Source organism: Erinaceus europaeus, chromosome 8 (genome assembly GCF_950295315.1).
Source record: "Erinaceus europaeus chromosome 8, mEriEur2.1, whole genome shotgun sequence".
In the NCBI taxonomy this organism is placed as follows: domain Eukaryota; kingdom Metazoa; phylum Chordata; class Mammalia; order Eulipotyphla; family Erinaceidae; genus Erinaceus; species Erinaceus europaeus.
The window spans coordinates 28651612-28675438 of record NC_080169.1 but is presented as its reverse complement, the minus strand read 5'-3'; the positions used below and the strand labels follow the sequence as shown (position 1 = coordinate 28675438).

Here is a 23827-nt window from a genome sequence, read left to right as displayed (position 1 = left end):
TTTCCTCCTCAATTATTTATACAGGTTTTCATGATATGCTAAGCAATGGAAAACCTTCAGGCTTTATAAGGCAGCACGACCAACTAGATGGCTGGTCTTCAGATGAAAATGACTGGAACGAAAAACTTTATCCAGTATGGAAGAGGGGAGACTCAAAGTGGAAAAACTCCTGGAAAGGTAAATCAAAGGATGCTATGTATACAACCGTAATCTTTTACTCAGTAAATTTCCTGGACTATAGAGTTTGAGATCTCAGAGTTCGTGTTATATGGCAAAACCACATTGACCCATATAAGATTAAACCACTACGGGATTTATTTAGAAAGTACAACAATCATGAAGAAGTGATTCTAGTTAAGAGAATAGGCGAAGTCCAAGTCTGCAATCAAGTCACCTAAGACCACCATGTGTGAGGATAGGTCCGATATCCTAAACCAACAGGAACGTGCTGCAGTGAAGGTGATCTGGCAAGAGAGACAGCTGCTCTCTCCTCCTCCTTTCATGCATTCCCCTCTATGTCTCCTCCTCCAGTGGATGTCACTCATATGCTAATAGTCCCAGACTCCTGTCAGGGTCACAACAGTGTTACTTTGTGAAGGACAGTATTTGCATTTCCAAGTTGGGAGAGTACCTAGACTTGGCAGTCTTTCATCCTAAGTCTATCACTTTTTGAACCAAAAATAATATTTAATGTATGTATAAGTTTATAAGTTATGTGGGCTGAGGAGATAGTGTAATGATTATGCATAAAAAGGCTTTCATGGGAGTCAAGCGGTAGCCAGTGGGCTAAGCGCACATGGCACAAAGCACAAGGACTGGCTGAAGGATCCCGGTTCAAGCCCCAGGCTCCCCACCTGCAGGGGTGTCACTTCACAGGCGGTGAAGCAGGTCTGCAGGTGTCTATCTTTCTCTCCACCTCTCTGTCTTCCCCTCCTCTCTCCATTTTGCTCTGTCCTATCCAACAACGATGACATCAACAGCAACAACAATAATAACTACAACAACAATATGAAAAGAACAAGGGCAACAAAAGGGAAAAATTAATTAATTAATTAATTAATAGCTTTTATGCTCGAGGCTATGAAGTCCTAGCAGAGCTGAGCATTGCAATGGTTACAGAGAAATAGAAAGAAAGAAAAAGAGAAAGGAAGGAAGGAAGGAAAAGGAAAAATGAAGTGGAAAACAAAGATTTAAAAAAAAAACAAACAGCTCACTTGGATAGCACTGCTTTACCTTGCATGTCAACCAGGTTCAAATCCAACCCTCAATATGTTGAAGGAAGCTTTGCTTCTGTGGTCTCTCTTTCTATGTCTATATCTCTCTGCCTCTATATATAAACAAACTAATAAAATGTTTTTTTTAATTTACAAGTTAGGGAGGCCAGGAGATATCTCAGCCTATAAAATGTATACTTTACCATGCTGGAGGACCCAGGATCGAGACCCTATCACCGAAACTGAGAGCAGCATGTGAAGGAGAAGCTTTATGAGCAGTGACCTGTGTTGAGATATCTTTCTTTTTTTTTTTTTTATTTATTTTTTATTTATTTATTTATTTATTTATTCCCTTTTGTTGCCCTTGTTATTTTATTGTTGTAGTCGTTGTTGGATAGGACAGAGAGAAATGGAGAGAGGAGGGGAAGACAGAGAGGAGGAGAGAAAGATAGACACCTGCAGACCTGCTTCACCGCTTGTGAAGCGACTCCGCTGCAGGTGGGGAGCCGGGGTTCCAACCGGGATCCTTATACCGGTCCTTGTGCTTTGCGCCACCTGCGCTTAACCCGCTGCGCTACAGCCCGACTCCCTTTTTTTTTTTTTTAATTTTTTTAATATTTATCTTTATTTATTTATTCCCTTTTGTTGCCCTTGTTGTTTTGTTGTTGTAGTTATTATTGTTGTCATTGTTGTTGGATAGGACAGAGAGAAATGGAGAGGGGAGGGGGAAGACAGAGAGAGGGAGAGAAAGATAGACACCTGCAGACCTGTTTCACTGCTTGTGAAGCGACACCCCTGCAGGTGGGGAGCCAGGGCTTGAACCAGGATCCTTATTCAGGTCCTTGTGCTTAGCGCCACCTGCACTTAACCCGCTGCGCTACAGCCCGACTCCCAGAGATATCTTTCTTTCTCTCTGTCTCTCCCTTTCTTCCTCTCACCTTCTATCTAAAATAACAGCAACAGCAGAGTCCACCAGCAGAACTGGTGGTATCACGCACGCACGCACGAAGTCCCAGTGCCAAAGAAAGAAAAAGAAAAATTTGCAAGTTGGCAACTTTTGCGATATTTTTAGAGTAATCAGGTTTAGCCTCAAACTTATTTAATTAACTTGGGAATGGTTACCAATAAGAAGCTCTGAGGCTCTATAACACTGTCTGGCCTCCGCAAAAGTGTGGTTCATTTAAAAACAAACAAACTTCAGCCTTAGTTTTGAAATTAGAAAAAAATTAAAATCAGGGGTGGGGGTGGGCAGTGGTGTACCCAGTTGAATGCACCTTATTGTACACAGGGATCCAGGTTCAAGCGTCCAGTCTCCACAAACAGTGAATAATATCTCCTGCAGGTATCTCTCTTACTTTCTCTCCCTCTCTAGCTCTATCTCCCTTCTCAGTTTCTCTCTGTCTTTATCCAAAATAAAATATTCTCAAAATGACTAACCTTGTTGGGGATAGATAGCATAATGGTTATGCAAAGATACTCTCATGTCTGAGGCTCGAAAGTTTCAGGTTCAGTCCCCCACCATTACCATAAACCAGAGCTAAGCAGTGATCTAGTAAAAAAAAAAAAAAAAGGAAAAAGAGAAGCAAAATATTTACAATCCTCTAGTACATGTGTGATGTAAGTACTTCAGTCCATGTGTGATGTACGTACTCTTTCTATAGCAAGGGGATTTTTTTTTTTCAGGAATTTTAAATTTTATTCAGGAAAATTGAGAAAATTCATGTTAGGCCAAGAGAAAGAGAGATGCCCCCTACTCACATCTTGACAGGAGGCCCAAGTAGGTAGAGAAATCCAGAAAGAGAGAGAAGCCCCCCAAAGCTCTCTTACTCACATGTTGATGGGGCACTCACTTGGGGCCAAGAGCCCAGTAAAGACAGAAAGAGAGAGAAAGCCCAAAAAGCAGCTTACTCACATGGTAAGCTAGGCAGAGCATGAGGGGATTTTTTTTTTTTAATTATTCCCTTTTGTTGCCCTTGTTGTTTTTTATTGTTGTTGTCGTTGTTGGATAGGACAGAGAGAAATACAGAGAGGAGGGGAAGACAGAGAGGGGGGAGAGAAAGATAGACACCTGCAGACCGGCTTCACCGCTTTTAAAGCGACTCTCCTGTAGGTGGGGAGCCAGGAGCTCGAACCGGTCCTTGAGCTTTGTGCCACCTGCACTTAACCTGCTGCCCTACTACCTGACTCCCAGGGTTCTTTAGATGACCTGTTTTTCTTGAAGTTCTTTAACTTCTAGAATGTCATACTCTGAAAGTTAAAATCAGGATTCCAGAATATAAGTTAATGTGTCATCAAGAGATACAAAGAGCCTCTGGTCCTTACTATAGTAGATTTATACTTTATTGTGTTTAAGTGACAAGGGAAAGAGATAGTCTTATTACTGATGCTTTTATCACTTTCATACCCCAGGAGGCCAGGTGCAGGCATCTCTGACCAGTGACTCGCCGGCACTGGTGGGTTCAATGATAACATTTGCCGTGAACCTGGTATTTCCCAAATGCCAGAAGGAAGATGCCAATGGTAACATAGTCTATGAGAAGAACTGCAGAAACGGTAAGAAATTATTCATGTCATACAGATGTTCTAGGTCTGCTGGAGCACTGAATACGGCCATTCTCCTCAATTACGGGTGCCCACTTCATAAACCTCAGTGCTTATAGAGTTCTATAGAGCTTATAGAGATGTAGCTGTCCTCCCTTGCTATCCCCACCTCAGGACGAGTGACAGGGACAGTGTGGATCCCACCTAGCCCCTTCATCAACGCTCACTGCAACAAGTTGATAGCTCTCCATTATCTAGAGCCCTTTTCAAAAATTCCATCCTCAAGGGTGGGGAGATAGCTCAACTGGAAGAGCATAGAACTTGCATGTCTGAGGCTCCTGGTTTGAGTCCCACTGTTTCACATACCGGAGTGACAGTCTGATCTCGATCTCTCTCTCTCTCTCTCTCCCTTCCCCTCCCCTTATATGAGACTCACTCTAACATGAAATTAATAAAAAAAAAAAAAGAAAGAAAGAAAAATTCTGTGACTTTCTGGGATTCTTTTGCTTTAGCAAAAGTAACTAGTTTGACAGATGCTTACTGGTCACAATCTCTTTTTTTAACATTTTATTTTTATTTTTTATTATCTTTATTTATTTATTGGATAGACAGCCAGAAATTGAAGGGAAAGGGTGATAGAGAGGGAGTGAGACAGAGAGACACCTGTAGCCCTGCTTCACCACTTGTGAAGCTTTCTCCCTGCAGATGGGGACCGAGGGCTTGAACCTGGCTGGGTCCTTGCACACTGCACAAGGATTCATTTTCAAGTTCCCTGTCCCCACCGCAGGAAGGAAGCTACATGAGCAGTGAAGCAGTGCTGCAAGTGTATCTCTTTCTCTCTATCCCACCTCCCTTTCAATTTCTCTCTACTTCTATCAAAGAAAAAAAAAGGGATGGCACATCTGGTTAAGCACACATAGTACTAAGCAAGGACCCACACGAGGATCTGGGTTCAAGCTTCTGGCTCTGCACCTGCAGGGAGGACACTTCACAAGAGGTGAAGCAGGTCTGCGGGTGTCTTTCTCCCTCCCTCTCTATCTTCCCCTCCCCTCTCAATTTCTCTCTATCCTATCCAATAAAATGGAAAAATGGCCTCCAGGAGCAATGGATTTGTGGTGCCAGCACCAAGTCCCAGAAATAACCCTGGAGGCAAAAAATAAAATAAGATAAAATAGTATGGATCAACCAGTCAATGCCCATGTTCAGCGGGGAAGCAATTACAGAAGTCAGACCTTCCACCTTCTGCATCCCACAATGATCCTGGGTCCATACTCCCAGAGGGATAAAGAACAGGAAAGCTATCAAAAGAGGGGATGGGATACGGAGATCTGGTGGTGGGAATTGTGTGGAGCTGTACCCCTTTTATCCTATGGTATTGTCAATGTTTCCTTTTTATAAATTAAAAAAAAGATAAAAGATAAAATAAAACCTCCAGCAATAGCCCTGGTGACAATAAAAGTGAAAATAAATGCATCAAGGGAAATTGTCTTGTTAAGACTGTACATTCTGAAAACAAAGCTGATTACTGAGAATTTCAGGCAGTGACAAAGCTATTAAACCTAAATCCCCAGACGATCTGATTTTTTATTATTTAGAACTTTAATTAAGCTATAAATTCCTTACTTATTTTCTTCTGAGAGAATAACACCTGATTTTTGTCTCTTTCTTTTTTCATCCTTTCATTCATCTTTTTTGGAATCACCTAGAGAAACACAATAGCTCAATGCAATATGTGCCTCCTGATTCAGCTGTGCAGGGGCAGTAATGGTGTTGTAGTGAGAGAGGGAAACGTCCTTATTCTTAGGAGATACCTGTGCTGAAGTCTGTAGGTGTGGAGAGTCATGATGTCAAATGAATCAGGAAAAAAGTTCCAGATAGAGTTTATCAAAGGAAAAATATAAAATATTGTTCAGTTTGGTTTGAATTATAGTTGTGATTTGGAGACCCAATATACAGATAAGTATCTTGAGTGATATTTTGTTTGTTTCTATTAGTGACTTAATATTGATTTACAAAATTATAAGATAATAGAGTAATAGGGGCCGGGTGGTGGCGCACCTGGTTGAGCGCACTGGTTACAGTGCACAAGGACCTGGGTTTGAGCCCCTGGTTCCCACCTGCAGAGTGAAAGCTTCGCAAGTGGTGAAGCAGGGTTGCAGGTGTCTCTCTGTCTCACTCCCTCTCTATCTCCCCCTTCCCTCTCGGTTTCTGTCTGTCTCTAACCAATAAATAAAGATAATAAGAAAAAAAAGATAATAGAGTAATAATCCCATACAGTTCCCACCACCAGAGTTCTGTGTCCCCATCCCCTTCATTAGAAACTGCACTAGTTCTTCCAAGGTCACAGATATAGACTGATTTTTTAACTATCTCTCTCTCTCTCTCTCTCTCTCTACATATATATATATATATATTTCCCATTTTTCTACAGTCCTTCCTTCTTTTAAGTGTTTTCTTTAAATTGAACTTTCCTAAACAATTGTGCACTCGCTCCCTCTCCCCCCTCTCCCTCTTCATATATATATATAGTTTTTTGCTAAAATATAAATGTAAAAAAATATATTAGTTGTAAGTGTGAATGAATTATAAATATGAGGATTTTAGGGTGGAGGAGATAGCATAATGGTTATGCAAAAAAGGCTTTCATGCCTTAGGCTCCAAAGTCCCAAGGTCAATCCACCACACCACCATTGAGCCAGAGTTGAACAATACTCTGGTCACTGTCTCTCTGTATCTCTCTCTCTTTAGCTCTCTCTCTCTCTCATTAAAAGAAAACAAATAAATTTAAATATTTTTAAAATAAGCTAAAATAAATGTTAGGATTTTGATTATGTTGCTATCTTTAAACTGGTTATGAAAAAGTGTTTAAGTCAATGATTATTACTGGACATTCTGAGCCCAGATGATAAACATGATGTGTTTCTTTCTCTGTTTAGATACTGGTGCAACTGCTGACCCATATGTTTACAACTGGACGGAGTGGGCAGAGGATAGTGACTGGGGAAATGATAGCAGCCAAAGCCATAACAACGTGTTCCCTGATGGAAAGCCTTTCCCTCCCCATCCTGGATGGAAGAAATGGAATTTTATCTACATCTTTCACACATTTGGTTAGACTTTTACAAACCCTCCTTAGCTTCTTCTTTACCTTATCTTAAATCTGTTAACGTTTTTCTCTGGTTCTGTAGTTGAGACTTACCAATACTAGTTACTCTGTTAAGGGTTGGGGGCAGAGGATGAGGGATAAAAGTGAAATTTTAGTGAGCCCCCAACCCTCTCCAAGCAGAAACTGCAATAGTTCTTTCAAGGTCATAGATAGGGGTTGATTATCTCTCTTTCTCTGTCTCTCTCTCTCTCTCTATATATATATATATATACATACACATGTTCATATTCCCCCTCTATTTTTCTATGGCCTTGCCTTCACTTCCTTTCTATGGTCCTTACCTCATTTCCTTTTTTTATTTTAATTTTTTTGAATATTTATTTATTTATTCCCTTTTTGTTGCCCTTGTTGTTTTATCATTGTAATTATTGTTGTTGTTATTGATGTTGTTGTTGGATAGGGCAGAGATAAATGGAGAGAGGCAGGGAAGACAGAGAGGGGGAGAGAAAGATGGACACCTGCAGACCTTCTTCACCGCCTGTGAAGCGACTCCCCTGCAAGTGGGTAGCCAGGGACTCGAACCGGGATCCTTACGCCGGTCCTTGCGCTTTGGGCCACCTGCACTTAACCCGCGGCGTACCACCTGACTCCCCTCACTTCCTTGCTAAGTCGCACCTACACTTATTTCCAAGTCCAAGTGTCCTTCCTTTTTCCTCTTCTCTCTTAGATAAATGAAACAGTACCTGACTTTCTCTGTTTTCCAGATTTGCTTCCCTTTCAGTGATGGCATTAAAAAAAAAAATCCTGGCGACAAATGTTTTGGGACCTGGTGAAATTGGGGTTCAGAGCCCTCTGGTCATCTTCCCCTGTTATTTCCCTCTTCTGGGAGTATGGAACAAAAATATTTTTGAAATGCAGAAAAGGAAGGAGTTCTGGCTCCTGTAGTTGTTTTTCTACTGGATATGGACAATTCATCCAGCTTTAAAAAGAAAACTGTGCATTGCTTTCTGTCTAAAGCAGTTATATGAAATGATATTGATATGAATTGATTAGAACAGCATATAGACAAGCACAGCAGTTTATATGAAATGATATTGATATGAATTGATTAGAACGGCATATAGACAAGCACTTGTCTTGTTCTTTAACATTCTGTGTTTTCAAAAGAACTTTTGGGAACTATATCCTTTTTGTAGGACATTTGGGAAATGCAGAAAAATACAAATTAAAAATAAGTTATTCATAATTTATGCCAGAGACATCCCTGTAAACATTGTCACATTTTCCTTATTAACATTTTTATCAAAATCATAAGGTGGCTGGCTATTTTGCTTAATACTGTGAGCACTTGACTATATATTTAAACTTATTTAATTATTTTAATGAGAATCAAGACAATGTAACATTTGCTCTTCTTTGGTATAATATATATTTGCCTCCAGGGTCTCAGTGCCTGCACCATGAATCCACTGCTTCTGGCAGCCATTCTTTTCTCTTTCCATTATTGTTGGTATTGTTGCTGTTATTGCTGCTATTATTGTTGTTGATGCTGCTGCTGTTGTTGTTGTTGTTGGATAGGACAGAGAGAAATTGAGAGAGAAGGGGAAGACAAAGAGGGGGAGAGAAAAATAGACACCTGCAGACCTGCTTCACTGCTTGTGAAGTGACCCCCCCCCCCCACTGCAGGTGGGGAGCCGGAGGCTCGAACCAGGATCCTATGCTTGTCCTTATGCTTCACATTGTTGTTAAAATTTTCGGCGGCTCTAGCTGGGCGGGCTAGCTTCACGGGCGGGTAACAGAGACGACCAGAGACATACGGCTGGGCAGGGAAGCTGTATTTCTTTATTCAGGAACAACGATTCATAAACTAAACCAAACTAATCACCAAACAGAACTCTGCTGTCTCTTTGCAGCGGCGGCGCCAGCACTCTCTCTTACTCTGCAACTCTCCAACTCCAGACTCTCGAACTCTGCAACTCTCCAACTCTCCAACTCTGGAACTCAGAAACTCTGGAACTCTGGAACTCTCTCGGGGTTCCTTCGGGGCGGGGCCAAGCAGGCCCACGAAACTAACTGGACTGATCCAATTCTCTTGGTGGGGGAGAACTACCCAATGTAAAGCATACAACACACATTATGTGAGCTTAACCTGATGTGCTATTGCCAAACCCCTATATAATATTTTTTTAAAAGATTAATTAGTAAAAAAAAAAAAAGATTAATTAGTTAGACACAGAGAGAGAGAAATGAGAACATCAGTCTGGCAACGTGGTATTGGGGATCAATATCAGGAACTCAGACCTGGGAGTCCAATGCTTTATCCATGGTGTGTCCCAGGTCCCCCCTTTTTTTAAAGAATTTTTTCTTTGTAAAATGAGAAATAATTGTTTTATTTATTTCATGAGAGAGAGAGAAGAGAGAGAGGGCAGAACGCCTCTCTGGCATATGAAATGCAGGGTCATTTACATGTGAGCCCTGCACGCTATCTACCAACTCGCTTCCCTGGCCACTTCCTTTTTATTTTTTTTAATATTTTATTTATTCATATTAGGTAGACATAGAAATTGAGAAGGAAGGGGGAGGTAAGGAGAAACAGAGAGACAGACAGAGAGAGAGACAGAGACCTGCAGCTCTGTTTCGCAGCTCTGTTTCACCGCTCATGAAGCTTCCCCCCTGCAGCTGGGAACCAGGAGCTTGAAACTAGGTCCTTGTGCTCTGTGCTGTGCAAGCCTGGTCTCTTTTCTAAATTTTTAAACTAAAAATGTTAAAAACTTTTCTCAATTATTGCCTAGATGATCATTTTTAGCTAGGGAAATTTTAAACTGTTGTTAGTAAAGCTGCTGCTAAGTTCTTTGTTTTAAATAGTACCGGGTACCGTAATAACAGTTGTTCAGCCTCCAAATTCCTAAATGATTTGGCTTCCTTTATAAATTAGAGGAAGCTTCCCTTTCTTTAATTAATTTATTTCAAATAAAAAACAGTGCATGCCAGTTGAACAAATTATAAAATATCTAACAAATATTAGTAACATATGCATTCAACAAGGTGTGCCACAGCCTGGCCCTGGACACACTTTTCTTTTTCTTTTTTTTTAAAAATATTTATTTACTTATTCGCTTTTGTTGCCCTTGTTGTTTTGTTGTTGTAGTTATTATTGATGTCGTTGTTGTTGGATAGGACAGAGAGAAATGGAGAGAAGAGGGGAAGACAGAGAAAGGGAGAGAAAGATAGACACCTGCAGACCTGCTTCACTGCTTGTGAAGTGACTCCCCTGCAGGTAGGGAGCTGGGGGCTTGAACCAGGATCCTTATGGCAGTCCTTGTGCTTTGTGCCACCTGCGCTTAACCCGCTGCGCTACTGCCCAACTCCCTGGATACACTTTTCTAACTCCCTTGCATACTTCACCTTTACAATAAGTGTGTTTTCTGTGGTAAATTCATGTATCTTAAGTGTCACATAACTTATTTCTTATAAAGTCTTTCGTGCCTGAAGTTCTGAAGTCCCAGGTTCAATCTCCTATACCACCATAAGCCAAAGCTGAGGTTCTCATAAAAAAAAAAAAATTAATCTCTAGACTAAGAACTGCTATCTCAGTAGGCAGCTCTTTTCATTTTAACTAGCTATATACAATTACATGTGTGTAACTGTGGGATTGTTCCCTAAGGTTTTCCAGTAAAATGAGAACCAAAGGGCTGGGCCCCAGGTAGAGCAGAGGGTTAAGCACACATGGCAAAAGCGCAAGGGCCAGCTAAGGATCTCGGTTCCAGCCCGCGACTCCCCACTTGCAGGGGAGTCGCTTCACAAGTGGTGAAGCAGGTCTGCAGGTGTCTGTCTTTCTCTCCCCCTCTCTGTCTTCCGCTCCTCTCTCCATTTCTATCCTATCAACAACAACAGTGGCAATAACAACAACAATGGCAGGGAAAATGGCCTCCAGGAGCAGTGAATTCATAGTGCAGGCACTGAGCCCCAGCAATAACTATGGAGCCAGAAAATAAATTAATAACACTTTAATAAATAAATAAATAAAATGAGAACCATCCTCCTTTCTGAAGTAGCCAGGGCCACATCCCCATCCTGATCCTCCCTTCAAAGAGCGATCTCTAAGTGGCAGTCACTAGGCTTAAAGAAAAAACTTCTGGTCCAGGGAGATAGCTCACTGGATAGGGCACACACCTCACCATGCCATGCAGCTCAGGTGTGAGCCCTATCACCATGTGGGAGGTTCTATGGCACAGAGGTAGCTCTGATGCTATGGTGTCTCTCCCTCTTTTTGTTTCTGTATCTGGATGAAAAAGTGGCCAAGAATGGTGAAATCATGCATACAGAAGGCCTCAGTTACACACACACACACACACACACATGAGTGGGCCAGGAAAATAGTTCACTTGGATAGTGTGCTGATTCAATGCTTTGGTGCTAACATAGCCAAATAATCATAATATTCTATGCTCTCACAGGTCATTATTTCCAGACATTAGGACGATGTTCAACAAAAATTTCTATAAACACAGCTAACATGTCACTTGGCCCTCAAGTAATGGAAGTTATTGTCTATAGGAGACACCGACGTACTTACATCCCCACTGCAAGAGTGAAAGATGTGTACATAGTCACAGGTGAGCAGTACGGCCTCTAAGTGAGAAAGAGTTACTGGGTTCTGGAAGTTAGGTTCGAATTCATCTTGGTTGCTCCCCAAGGTTATATATTTAATTATGTGTGTTCCGTCTATGTTTTCCATAAGAACTTGGGTAAATACTAGAAAGCTCATCTCTGAAAAGGAAAAAAAATGTTTCCCTAGCTAGCTTCTTTCCTCTAAAAACTTCATTGGAATCATTCACTCAAATCAAATACTCATGAATTTTTTTTTCCTGACTGTATTTTTTTTAGATCAGATTCCTGTATTTGTGACAATGTCCCAAGAGAACAATCGCAATTCTTCTGATGAAATCTTCCTCAGGGATCTCCCTATTATATTCAATGTCCTGATCCATGACCCCAGCCACTTCCTCAATGAGTCGGCCATTTACTACAAATGGAACTTTGGGGATGGTACTGGTCTGTTTGCTTCCAACAATCCCATGTGGAATCACACATATTTGCTCAATGGAACCTTCAACCTCAACCTCACTGTGCAAGCTAAAGTGCCTGGACCTTGCCCTTCACCTTCACCCAGACCTCCAATGGTCACCACGCCTCTAGGTAAGTGCTTTCCTGCTGACGTTTTGGGAACTTTCCATAACAGCTATAAAAAATACATATAGATTCTATATGACTGGATATTTAGTTATAAATTATATAAGAACAATTATAAATTATGTAAGAGTATCTATAATTTTTGTTTTAGAACCACCAGGGTTATCGTAAGGCTTGGTGCGGGCACTTATGAATCCACTGCTCCCAGCAGCCATTTTTCCTTTTCTTTCTATTTTATTCAATAGGTTAGAGAAAAAATTAGAGGGGAGAGGGAGAAAGACAGGGAGAGAAAAAAAATAGACACCTGTAGACCTGCTTCACAACTCATGAAGCATCCCCTTTGCAGGTGGGGAGGGGTGGCTTGAACCTGGGTCCCTGAGCTTGGTGACATGTGCACTCAACCACATGCACCACCACCTAGCCTGTATCTATTAATTTTTTTTAATCACTTTAATGACTATAAAGTTGCTTTTCAAGTAGAATTCAGTGACTAAGATAAAATTCTTTGTCCTAATTCACATCAGTCTTCATTGTGTGTAAAGGTGGTTCCTCCTTTCTAGTTCACCACATTTCTATTCATTTCCCTTTTTTTGTAGCTATCAGAAGACAAGTTGGTGTTATCCCCTTTCCTTGACCCCACCTCCACACACACCCCACTTCCATTCTCCTCTTACCCACACCCGCCCAGTGACCCATGAAAATATAGCTACCCTTGACAGTAGTTTCCAAGCAGCCCAGGAAAACACTCTTCTCAATGTATTTCTGAGCTAGAAAGACTCCAGACATTGCAATTGTTCTGGTTAAGGCATAGTTCACTAACTCCCACCTATACAAGTAATACATGAGAACAATCAAGAAGTTCTTAAGAGTCTCCTTTGTGGAGAATTAAATTCCAACTATTCCCCATGCTATCTAACCAAGACATCACCCTTCCCACCATTACTACATCGAAGCAGCACAGCACAGGGCATAGTTCTGAACCGGCATCCTCCTACTGGTCACAAGAGGGCGCCATCAACAAGTCTAGAGGGATCGCGCCTTCATGGTGTCCAGACCTGTCGAAGATTTTAGCAAAATCTGTCGTAATTAAGGGGATCGAGTGGTAACGCAGAGGGTTGAGCGCACATGGCACGAAGCGCAAGGACCAGCGTAAGGAACCTGGTTCAAGCCCCCGGCTCCCCACCTGCAGGGGAGTCGCTTCACAAGCGAGTCTGCAGGTGTCTATCCTTCTCTCCTCCTCTGTCTTCCCCTCCTCTCTTGATTTCTCTCTGTACTAACAACGATAACGACATCAATAACAACAATAGTAACTACAACAACAATTAAAAAAACAAAGGCAACAAAAAGAAAAAAGATAATTCCTCAGTAATAGAATGATTAAATTACAGTGTATACATACTACAAAATATGGACCCATTGAATGAAGTTAATTAGTTTTTTTTCTTTCTTTTTTTTTATTTAAGAAAGGAGACATTAACAAAATCATAGGATGGGGGGGGTACAACTCCACACAATTCCCGCCACCCAATCTCTATATCCCGTCCCCTCCCCTGATAGCTTTCCTATTCTCTATCCCTCTGGGAGCATGGACCCAGGGTCATTGTGGGTTGCAGAAGGTGGAAGATCTGGCTTCCGTAATTGCTTCCCCACTGAACATGGACGTTGACTGGTGATCCATACTCCCAGTCTGTCTCTCTCTTTCCCTAATAGGGTGGGTCTCTGGGGAAGCGGAGTTCCAGGACCATTTGTGGGGTCTTCAGTTCAGGGAAGCCTGGCCGGCATCCTGATGGCATCTGGAACCTGGGGGCTGAAAAGAGAGTTAACATACAAAGCCAAACAAATTGTTGAGCAATCATGGACGCAAAGGCTGGAATAGTGGAGAGGAAGTGTTGGGGGGTACTCACTGCAAACTCTAGTGTACTACTGCTTTCAGGTATATATTTGCCCTGGTTTATGGATACCTGTGAACATATGCTCTATCTCCTGGAACCTGGTCTATATTTAGGTTTTGGGACTTTGTTAGGAAGTGAACCACCTAGGATGGAGTTAGAGAATACTATGAAAAGAAAGGTCTCACCCGAGTGATGAAGCTGAAGGGTTGTCATTCCACACCTGAAGTCTCTGGTCACAGTCTGAAGTGAAGCATGCTGGGGTGGCACTCGTTGTGTTGATTAGGTTGCGATCAGCGGATGCAATATTATTTGATAAGAATTGGGAGAAGCATACGGGAAAGTGGGCCCTACCCTAGGGTACCAGGACTGGGGGAAGTTTAGGCTCTGTAGTGGAAATGTGAGGTTCCTGCTGTCTTAGAGTTCAAGAAGACAATGGATAGTTACTGTTATCATCACATTATTTGGTAATTGGGTTAACTTTGAAAAGTCCCTTTGTTAGACATACAATCAATTTTCCCCCCTCTCATATTAATTAAATAGTGATTTATATGACTACAATTTAATAGGTGTGTAAGTTAATTAGTTTTTTATGACCTAATGATCGAAAGATTCCCATGGTATTTGTTAAATGAACATAAGAAAATTTTGGAGTGATATATATAGCATGAATTTATGTATATAAAAATCAAAACAGCAAAATCCATGGGCATTTATAGAATGCATAGAAAAAGATCTGGGATGAAAACACCCCCAATGGAAGAAAGGACTTGACTCTGAAGTATATAAATAAGAATTTACAATTTTATTTTAGACTTCTGTATTATAAAAATTTTTACTAAGGAACAGATATTACTTTTGTAATTTTAAACACTTCAAAAAAGAATAAAATCACTAGTAAATTTTAGTGACTCGATTTAGTTATGCTTTATTTAACATCTCATTTTGTGAATAAAACAATTTCTTAATTACAACAGGTTTTTCTTCATTATTTTCCCTTTTGTTGTCCTTGTTGTTATTATTATTGTTGGGCCACATTTATACAAAGTATGCACTCTACAATGAGCTATAGCATGGATCCCTCACTGATATGTGATATAACATATTCATATCTAAATAGATATCTAATGTCTTTGGGCTGGGCAAGGAAAACAATAAGTATGTCTTTTGTGGAAGGTATGGGAAATAGGTTTTATAGCTAATGTCGTTTATATTTCATAGCTCAACCTTAGTAGGTCACTCAGTACTAAGTGACAGGCTCATGGTCTCAAATAGCTTATAAGTGGACCTAGACTTCAAACCTAGAATACCTTCTGTCAAAATTAAAATTTGGGGAGTCGGGCTGTAGCGCAGCGGGTTAAGCGCAGGTGGCGCAAAGCACAAGGACCGGCATAAGGATCCCGGTTCGAACCCCGGCTCCCCATCTGCAGGGGAGTCCCTTCACAGGTGGTGAAGCAGGTCTGCAGGTGTCTATCTTTCTCTCCTCCTCTCTGTCTTCCCCTCCTCTCTCCATTTTTCTCTGTCCTATCCAACAACGACAACAACAATAATAACTACAACAATAAAACAACAAGGGCAACAAAAGGGAATAAATAAAATAAATATTAAAAAAAAATTAAAATATGACTTTATCTTTGGTGGCCTGCTGATGTTATCATGATTATTATATAACATTTTACTATGTCTTTTACCCTTTCTCTCTTCCCAGTATTCAGATAATTGTTGGTTTTGTGTTTATGTACTTATTTTTTAACAATTATGCTTTATTGCTCTCACATCTGTATGAATCATTACACATTTATTTTATTTTATTTTATTTTTATTGATTGGATAGTGGCAGTGAGAAATCACGAGAAAGGGGAAGGGAGAGAGACAGAGGCCTGTATCACTGTTTCACTGCTTACAAAGCTTCCCTTACAGTTGAGGACCGGGGATTTGAACCTGAATCCTTGTGCATGGTAATGTGTGTTCAACTAGAAGTGTCAGTGCCTATCCCTGCAGTTTAATTATTTGCAGCATCTTTATAGTATAAGGCTCATTTTCCTAAAGAGCAGGCAGATACATGTTTAGATTTTTTCTTTCTTCTTTTTATTTATCTATTTATTTCCTTGTGTTGCCCTTGTTGTTTTATTGTTGTTGTTTCTGATGTCATCATTGCTGGACAGGACAGAGACAAATGGAGAGGGGAGAGGAAGACAGAGAGGGGAGAGAAAGACAGACACCTGCAGACCTGCTTCACCACCTGTAAAGCGACTCCCCTGCAGGTGGGGAGCCGATGGCTTGAACCGGGATCTTTACACTGGTCCTTGGGCTTTGCGCCATGTGCACTTAACCCAACTCCCTTTTTTTTTTTTAAAGACTTTATTAACCAGAAAGATAGGAGGAGAGAGAGAGAGGGGGGAAGAACCAGACATCACTCTGTTACCTGTGCTGCCAGAGATTGAACTCGGGACCTCATGCTTGAGGATTCGTTGCTTTATCCACTGTGCCACCTCCCAGACGACTCTTTTTTTTTTTTTTGGCATCAAGGTCAACACCTCAGTGCTTATATGATGAATCCACTGCTAGTAGCCATTTTTCTCCTTTTTTCTCTCTCCTTTTCTTTTTTCTCTTTTCTTTCTTTGTTTTCCTTTTTTTTTAACTATAAGTCACATTTTTTATTAATCTATTAATGAAGAAGCTAGGAGGAGACAGAGAAAGAACCAGACATCTTTCTGGTACATGTGCTGCTGGGGATCGACCTCAGGACCTCATGCTTGAGAGTCCAGTGCTTTAGCCACTGCGGCATCTCCCAGACCACTCTTTTTCCTTCTTTTTTTTTTTTAACAGAAATTGAGAGGGAAGGAAAATATAGAGGGAGAGAAATATATATATCTGCTTCCTCCATGCAACTGGGGACTGGGAGCTTGAACCCAGATCCTTGTACATGATGATATGTACGCTCTACCAGGAGCACCACCACCTGGCCCCAGATTTTATTTATTTATTTATTTATTTTTTGTCATTGCTGAGGTTTTCCCATTCTGGCTACACTTTTTCAGATAGATAGAGCAAGACAGAGATAGAGGAGGGAAGGAGAAAGACCACAGCATAAAATTTTCTCCAGGGAGTCAGGCGGTAGCACAGTGGGTTAAGCGCAGGTGGCGCAAATTGCAAGGACCAGCATAAGGATCCTGGTTCGAGCCCCCGGCTCCCCACCTGCAGGGGAGTCGCCTTCACAGGTGGTGAAGCAGGTCTGCAGGTGTCTATCTTTCTCTCCCTCTCTTTGTCTTCCCCTCCTCTCTCCATTTCTCTCTGTCCTATCCAACAATGATGACAACAATAATAACTACAACAATAAAACAACAAGGGCAACAAAGGGGAATAAATAAATAAAATAAAAAGTAAAAAAAAAACAACTTTCTCCAGTTCGGTGGGGTGGTCCAGGAGGTGGCGCAGTGGGTAAAGCATTGGACTCTTCAAGCATGAGTTCCAGTTCGGTGGGAGCTGGGCTCAAACCTGGCCACGAACATGGCAAAGTAGGCACCCTATCCAAGTATGATATTTCGTGAGCCCAGTGTTTAGATTTTTCATTATGTCATGTGCAACTTTTACTTTTCTAGCAACTAAATTTTTATCACTCTAAAATTTCGAATTTTCTAAAATTCTATATTTTTATCATTCAAACTCCCTAGTTCCTACTGGTAACTACCCCCTGGAGCTGAGTGACAATCCTGATGAAAGCTGTCATATCAGCAGATATGGTTATTTTAAAGCCACCATCACAATTGTAGGTAAGGATATTGGAAATTCATTGAATTCACTGTGGGCCACTCTCTCACAGCGCTGACTCTGGAGGGTGGCCACTGGGAGCAGAAACATAGACTCTGTCCAGAACACTGATAAGTGTGCATGGCAAAGATCCTAGTAATTTCTGGATTCCCACTTCCCAGTCTTCCTTAGATATTTTGGTAAAGCCCAGATCAAATGATTCTGCCCAGGGCCTGAAGTCCCTCACCCCATAAATTTCCTCTTGATTTCTGGCTATCTCTACACATTAAGTAAATAAATAAAGATTTTTTAAAAAAAATTATATAGAGACAGAGGGAAATTGAGAGGAGTAGGGGAGATAGAAAGACAGAGACACACCTGCAGCCTTGCTTCACCACTCATGAAGCTTTCCCCCTATAGGTGGGGACCAAGGGCTTGAACCTGCATTTAATAATTTAGTGTGAGCACTTAACCAGGTACGCCACCACCTGGCCCCCATCCTAACAATCTTAATGAAAGAAGAATACCAATCAAAAACTAGTACAGTTTCCCCCAACTTCCACTCTCCTCCCCTAGCTGGTTTCACAACGTTAAGGAGGGAATTGAAAAGACCAAGGATCTGAGCAGGGAGACAGCATAATGTTTATGTAAATGCCTTTCATGCCTGTAGCTCTGAGCTCCCAGATTCAGTCCCCAGCACCACCATAACCAGAAGTGAGCAGTACATTTTGGGTACTGCCCACTGACACCCAATAGAGAGACCTGGTGAGGGGTGATATCCCAGCTGTGAACCCTGGTTCTGGGAAAGGTGCAGGGCTGGAGTGGGGGGGTGGTGGTGGTGGGATCTAAAACCCAGAATATGCTCCCTGGGGAAACTGGCCTTGTCCTGGATATGTAAACAACAGCCACCCGGGATGCTCTCCTAGAAATAACTGCTGAGAAGATACTTTCTGGCTCATCCACAGGCTCCAGAAATAAAGATCTAGATGGAACTGAAGAACAGTTCCACTTGACTTTGAAAATCACTGCAAGGCTACATGTCCAAAGCTAGGGAGGTAGTTTCCCAGGCCTATTGTGATCAGAAAGCTCTCTCCATTTCATTTGGCCTTCTGATTTGTTAGGGTTATGTTTGGTTTCTGCTGTTTGTCTGATGTTTTTCCCCCTATGGGGGGCTATTTTATTAGAAGGGATTCTAGAGGTTAACATCATCCAGATGACAGATGTCCTGATGCCCATGCCACAGACTGGTGACTCTCTGATGGATTTTGTGGTGGCCTGTCAGGGAACGTGAGTACATCTCAGACAGAAGCAGAGGTTAAATGAGGACCCCTGACCTGAACAAAGGACTTGACGCCAGTCCCCCTGTTAAGTTTATTTAAGTCCCTAGTTTATCAGGAAGCTCCAGCAAGGAGAAATTGACTAGGGCCCTAGGGCCATATACTTGTTCTGCTAGTCTCTTCCCTCATAGTCTCTTCCTTCTTTACCCTCTGCACCTTGCCTTTCTGAGGATACACATGAAATAGTAACATCACTTGGGCTCCAAAGTTTAAAGTAAGTTAAAGCTTAAAGTAAATGACGGGGCCAGGTGTCGGTTAACCTGGTTGTTACCATGCCCTAGGACCCAGATTCAAGTCCCTAAGCCCCACGGGGGCTTCATAACTAGTGCTTCATAACTTTCCTGCTTTCTGTGCCTCTCTCCCTTTCTCTCACCTTTATTTAAAAAAAAAAAAAATTTAGGGAGTTGGGCGGTAGCGCAGCAGGTTAAGCGCACGTGGCACAAAGCGCAAGGACCGGCTAAGGACCCTGGTTCGATCCCCCAGCTCCCCACCCGCAGGGGAGTCGCTTCACAGGTGGTGAAGCAGGTCTGCAGTTGTCTGTCTTTCTCTCCCCCTCTGTCTTCCCCTCCCCTCTCCATTTCTCTCTGTCCTATCCAGCAACGACAACATCTATAACAATAATAATAACTACAACAATGAAACAAGGGCAACAAAAGGGAATAAATGCTTTTTAAAAAAATTCAGGAGACTTGCAAACACTGTGTCCCAGTGACAACCCTGATGGCAAAAATAAATAAATAAATAAATAAATAAATAAATAAATACACTTAAAGTATACATCAGAGTTCCCATCATGGGGTTTGAGTAAGCATAAAGTGGGACTTAATTTTCTAGCAATGTTGTGACTTCCCCTACTGAGCTGACACTATACTTCTGTCTCCTTCCCCCCCATACCCTCAGTGTTCCCACAGAGGTCTGCACCGTCATTTCTGACTCTACCTGCCAAATAGCCCAGAACACAGTCTGTGACCCTGTGGATGTGGACATGCACAGCCCATGCTTGCTGACCGTGAGAAGAGCCTTCAACAGGACAGGAACCTTTTGTCTTAACCTCACTCTGGGCGATGATGCAAGTGTAGCCCTCACCAGTGCCCTCGTCTCTGTGCCAGGCAGAGGTGAGTTTGTGTTATGGTGGGTGCAATATTTTCTATTACAAACCAGTGTGTCTCTAATATTAAAGCTACTAGGGTCTTTGCTATTAAAGTTTTAATTTTATTTCAGTAGCAAGATCCATTGGGCTGTTGTTAATGTGGACTTGAGAACTGGCATTAAAATCTGACAGCAAATCTCTTTGGGGAAGGGATGAAAGAGAGAGACCCAGTGAAATAGTAGAACAGTTCTTTGATGGAGAAAGTCAGCTGTGATCATGAACTGGTAATAACGGGATAAGATCATGGCATGCTTGATTAGATTTTCATTTTGAGGTGAAAGTGCGCTCAACAGCAAAAATTTACAATGTTTTCCATGTAAGGGGGGGTGGAGCTGGTATCATGCTGTCATGAGAATCCACCTGGGCAGAGATATGAAGCCAAGAAGGAAACAAGAAACTAAGTGGACTCCTAGCTGCCCCCTGACTTGCCATATGTTCTTTCCCTTCTCATTTTTTTAAAAATATTTATTCCCTTTTGTTGCCCTTGTTGTTGTCATTGTTAGAACACAGAGAAATGGAGAGAAGAGGGGAAGATGGAGAGAGGGAGAGAAAGATAGACACCTCTAGACCTGCTTCACCGCCTGTGAAGGCGACTTCCCTGAAGTTGGGGAGCCAGGGTCTCGAACCGGGATCCTTCGCCGGTCCTTGCACTTTGTGCCACCTGCACTTAACCCACTGCGCTACCACAGAATCCTCCCTTCCCAAATTCTACTGAGCATTCTACACAGCAAGAGTGAAAAACCTGAGTCTGGCCACCACGGCATTAAAAAAAGCTTTGGTGCTGTGGTCTCTTTCACTTTCTTTCCCTCTCTCTGTCTTTCTGTCCCTATCTTTAAAAAAAAAATGGGGGGGGGGGGGTTGGGAAAATAGCACAATGGTTATACAAAAGATTCTCATGCGGGAGTGAGGTTCTGAGGTCCCAGTTCAATCCTCGGCACCATCACAAGCCAGATCTGAGCAGTGCTTTGGCATTATCTATCTATTTATCTCACTCAAATAAAATAAATACAATATTTTTTAAAAGAGTGACAAACAGGGAGTCGGGCAATAGCACAGTGGGTTAAGCGCAGGTGGCTCAAAGCGCAAGAACCCACATTAAGGATCCCGGTTCTTCAAGCCCCCAGCTCCCCACCTGCAGGGGAGACGCTTCACAAGAGGTGAAGCAGGTCTGCAGGTGTCTATCTCTCCCCATCTCTGTCTTCCCCTCCTCTTTCCATTTCTCTCTGTCCTAGCCAACAACGATGATATCAATAACAACAACAATAATAGGTACAACAATAAAAAAAAAAGAGTGACAAAAAAAAAAAGCCTGTAGCTGACCAACTTACCTTCCCCTTAGATATTCACTAGACAAACTACACTTTACCCTTCCAGTGTATGGATAGATAAAAGGCTAATAAAGTACATTAAGGAATTTCATTGAGAATTTTTCATCTATCAGTGAATTATTTTTTAATTTTTTTTTTAATTTACTGAGTAGAGACAGAAGTTGAGAGGGAAAGGAAGACAGGGGAGAGAAAGAGAGCACTGCTTCACTGCTTGTGATGCCCCGTGTCCCCCTACCCTCCGCAGGTGGGGACCAGGATCTTGATGCCATGTCCTTGCACACAGTAACATGTGCGCTCTACCAGATGTGCCACTGCCTGACCTTATGAGTGGCTTCTGATATTTCCCAGTCCTAAAACCAGATGGGACCCTAACTGGATTTTATTTATAGCCAACTTTGTTGTTGTAAAACACTGCTCTCTCTCTCTCGCTCTCTCTCTCTCTCATTTTAGCTCTGAAAAGAAGTACTACACAACAAAATTGAAGGGGAAGAGCAAATTGTATACATACAACATTTATGTTGCCCCTTAATTGGAGCAAATTTGAGATTGTCAGAGAGAACCTATTGACTAACCACAAATAACTTGTGCAGACTTGGAGTCTATCTCATAGGTAAAATATTCTTTGCCATATATTCACTCATTAACTATGGATAAAAGGAAGTTTTAGACTCACTGAAAAAAGCTGAAGAAATCACGCATATAATATTTTATATAGAGGCCAGGTGGTGGCACATCTGGCTGAGTGCACATGTTACAATTTGCAAGCTCCTAGTCCCCACCTGCAGGGGGAAAGCTTTGCAAGCAATAAAGCAGGGCTGCAAGTGTCTCTCTGTCTCTCTCCCTCTCTATCTCCTCCTTCCCTCTCAGTTTCTTTATGTCTATACCCAATAAATAAATAAGATATATTTTATTGGGAGATTGTTTATAGTAAGTACAGTTGTTGATACATGTGTAAAATTTCTCAGTTTTGGGGGGGACCGGGTGGTGGCACACCTGGTTGAGCACATATGTTATAATGTTCAAGCTCCCAGTCCCCACCTGCAGGGGGAAAGCTTCATGAGTGGTGAAGCAGTGTTGCAGGTGTCTGTCTGTCTCTATCACTCCATTCCCTTTTAATTTCTGGCTGTCTCTATCCAATAAATAAATAAAGACAATAAAAATTTTAAATTAAGAAAATTCTCAGTTTCCTACAAAATACTCTCTCTCACCCTTAGCCTAGGTCCTTCTCCACCATCATGCACCAGAAACTGAAAACCCCCTCTCCCCAGTCCTTTACTTTAGTGCAATACACCATAAATAAAATATTTTAAAAATACTTTGTATGAGGGCTTATTGTTGTTAAGATTCAAGATACAGATTTTAAAGCAAAATAATAGTAGTAAGAATAATGATAACAAGAACAAGGTGCACCAGGACCTAGGGTAGAAAGTAGGAGAGGGTGGGGCCAGCAAGATAACTTAGCTGCCTGGGTGGGTATGAATATAACCCATGTACTAGCCACCCACAACTACACTGAAGGAAACTTCAATGTAGGCTTCCTTCCCTCTCTCCTTCTTCCTTTTTCTGTCTCTTTCCATATGAAAAAAGTCAGTTTGAAGTAGTGAAGCCCCCGTAACAACAACAACAACAAAGAGAGAGAAACAGAGAGAAAGAGAGGAGGAAGAGGAGAACTCTAGACAACTAGCTGGGATAGATGGCAAAATAATGCAGATGGAGCTTCTGTATTCATATGTGAAGCTGTGGTTCTCTGTATCCAAGAGGTGTTGTGATTATTCTTCCTATGCTGCCTTAGAGTTAAGTAATTTCTTTTTTTTTAATTAATTAATTTATTTATTTTCCCTTTTGTTACCCTTGTTGTTTTATTGTTGTTGTAGTTATTGATGTTGTCGTTGTTAGATAAGATAGAGAGAAATGAAGAGAGGAGGGGAAGACAGAGAGGGGGAGAGAAAGATAGACACCTGCAGACCTGCTTTACCACCTGTGAAGTGACTCCCCTGCAGGTGGGAAGCCGGGGGCTCGAACCGGGATCCTTACACCAGTCCTTGCACTTTGCACCACGTGCGCTTAACCCGCTGTGCTACCGCCCGACTCCAGAGTTAAGTAATTTCTTTATGAAGCTTCCTCAGTATAGGCAAACTACCATTCTCTTGTCTGATTTGAATGTTTAGATATTTTCTTTCTTTTAATTCTTCTTGCAGTGAGTAATAGGTATACGTGTGACCTGAACTATTTTCAAACTCCAAATAAAAGAAGCTCAAAGGAGAGCTTTTAATTCCATAGGGATTGTAATTTGATGATTCATATTTCAAAGGGAGAATT

At 41.7% G+C, this 23827-nt stretch overlaps 1 protein-coding gene across 1 annotated transcript in view; it reads left to right on the top strand.

Annotated features, from left to right (window-relative positions):
• GPNMB (glycoprotein nmb) overlaps window positions 1–23827 on the top strand; it is a 34103-nt gene that overhangs the window by 6431 nt on the left and 3845 nt on the right. The window contains exons 2-9 of the mRNA XM_007523962.3: window positions 25–177; window positions 3624–3767; window positions 6692–6865; window positions 11319–11477; window positions 11749–12060; window positions 17618–17716; window positions 18878–18980; window positions 19931–20145. Of these exons, the coding sequence (XP_007524024.1) occupies window positions 25–177; window positions 3624–3767; window positions 6692–6865; window positions 11319–11477; window positions 11749–12060; window positions 17618–17716; window positions 18878–18980; window positions 19931–20145 (1359 nt within the window). The remainder of the gene's footprint in view (window positions 1–24; window positions 178–3623; window positions 3768–6691; window positions 6866–11318; window positions 11478–11748; window positions 12061–17617; window positions 17717–18877; window positions 18981–19930; window positions 20146–23827) is intronic.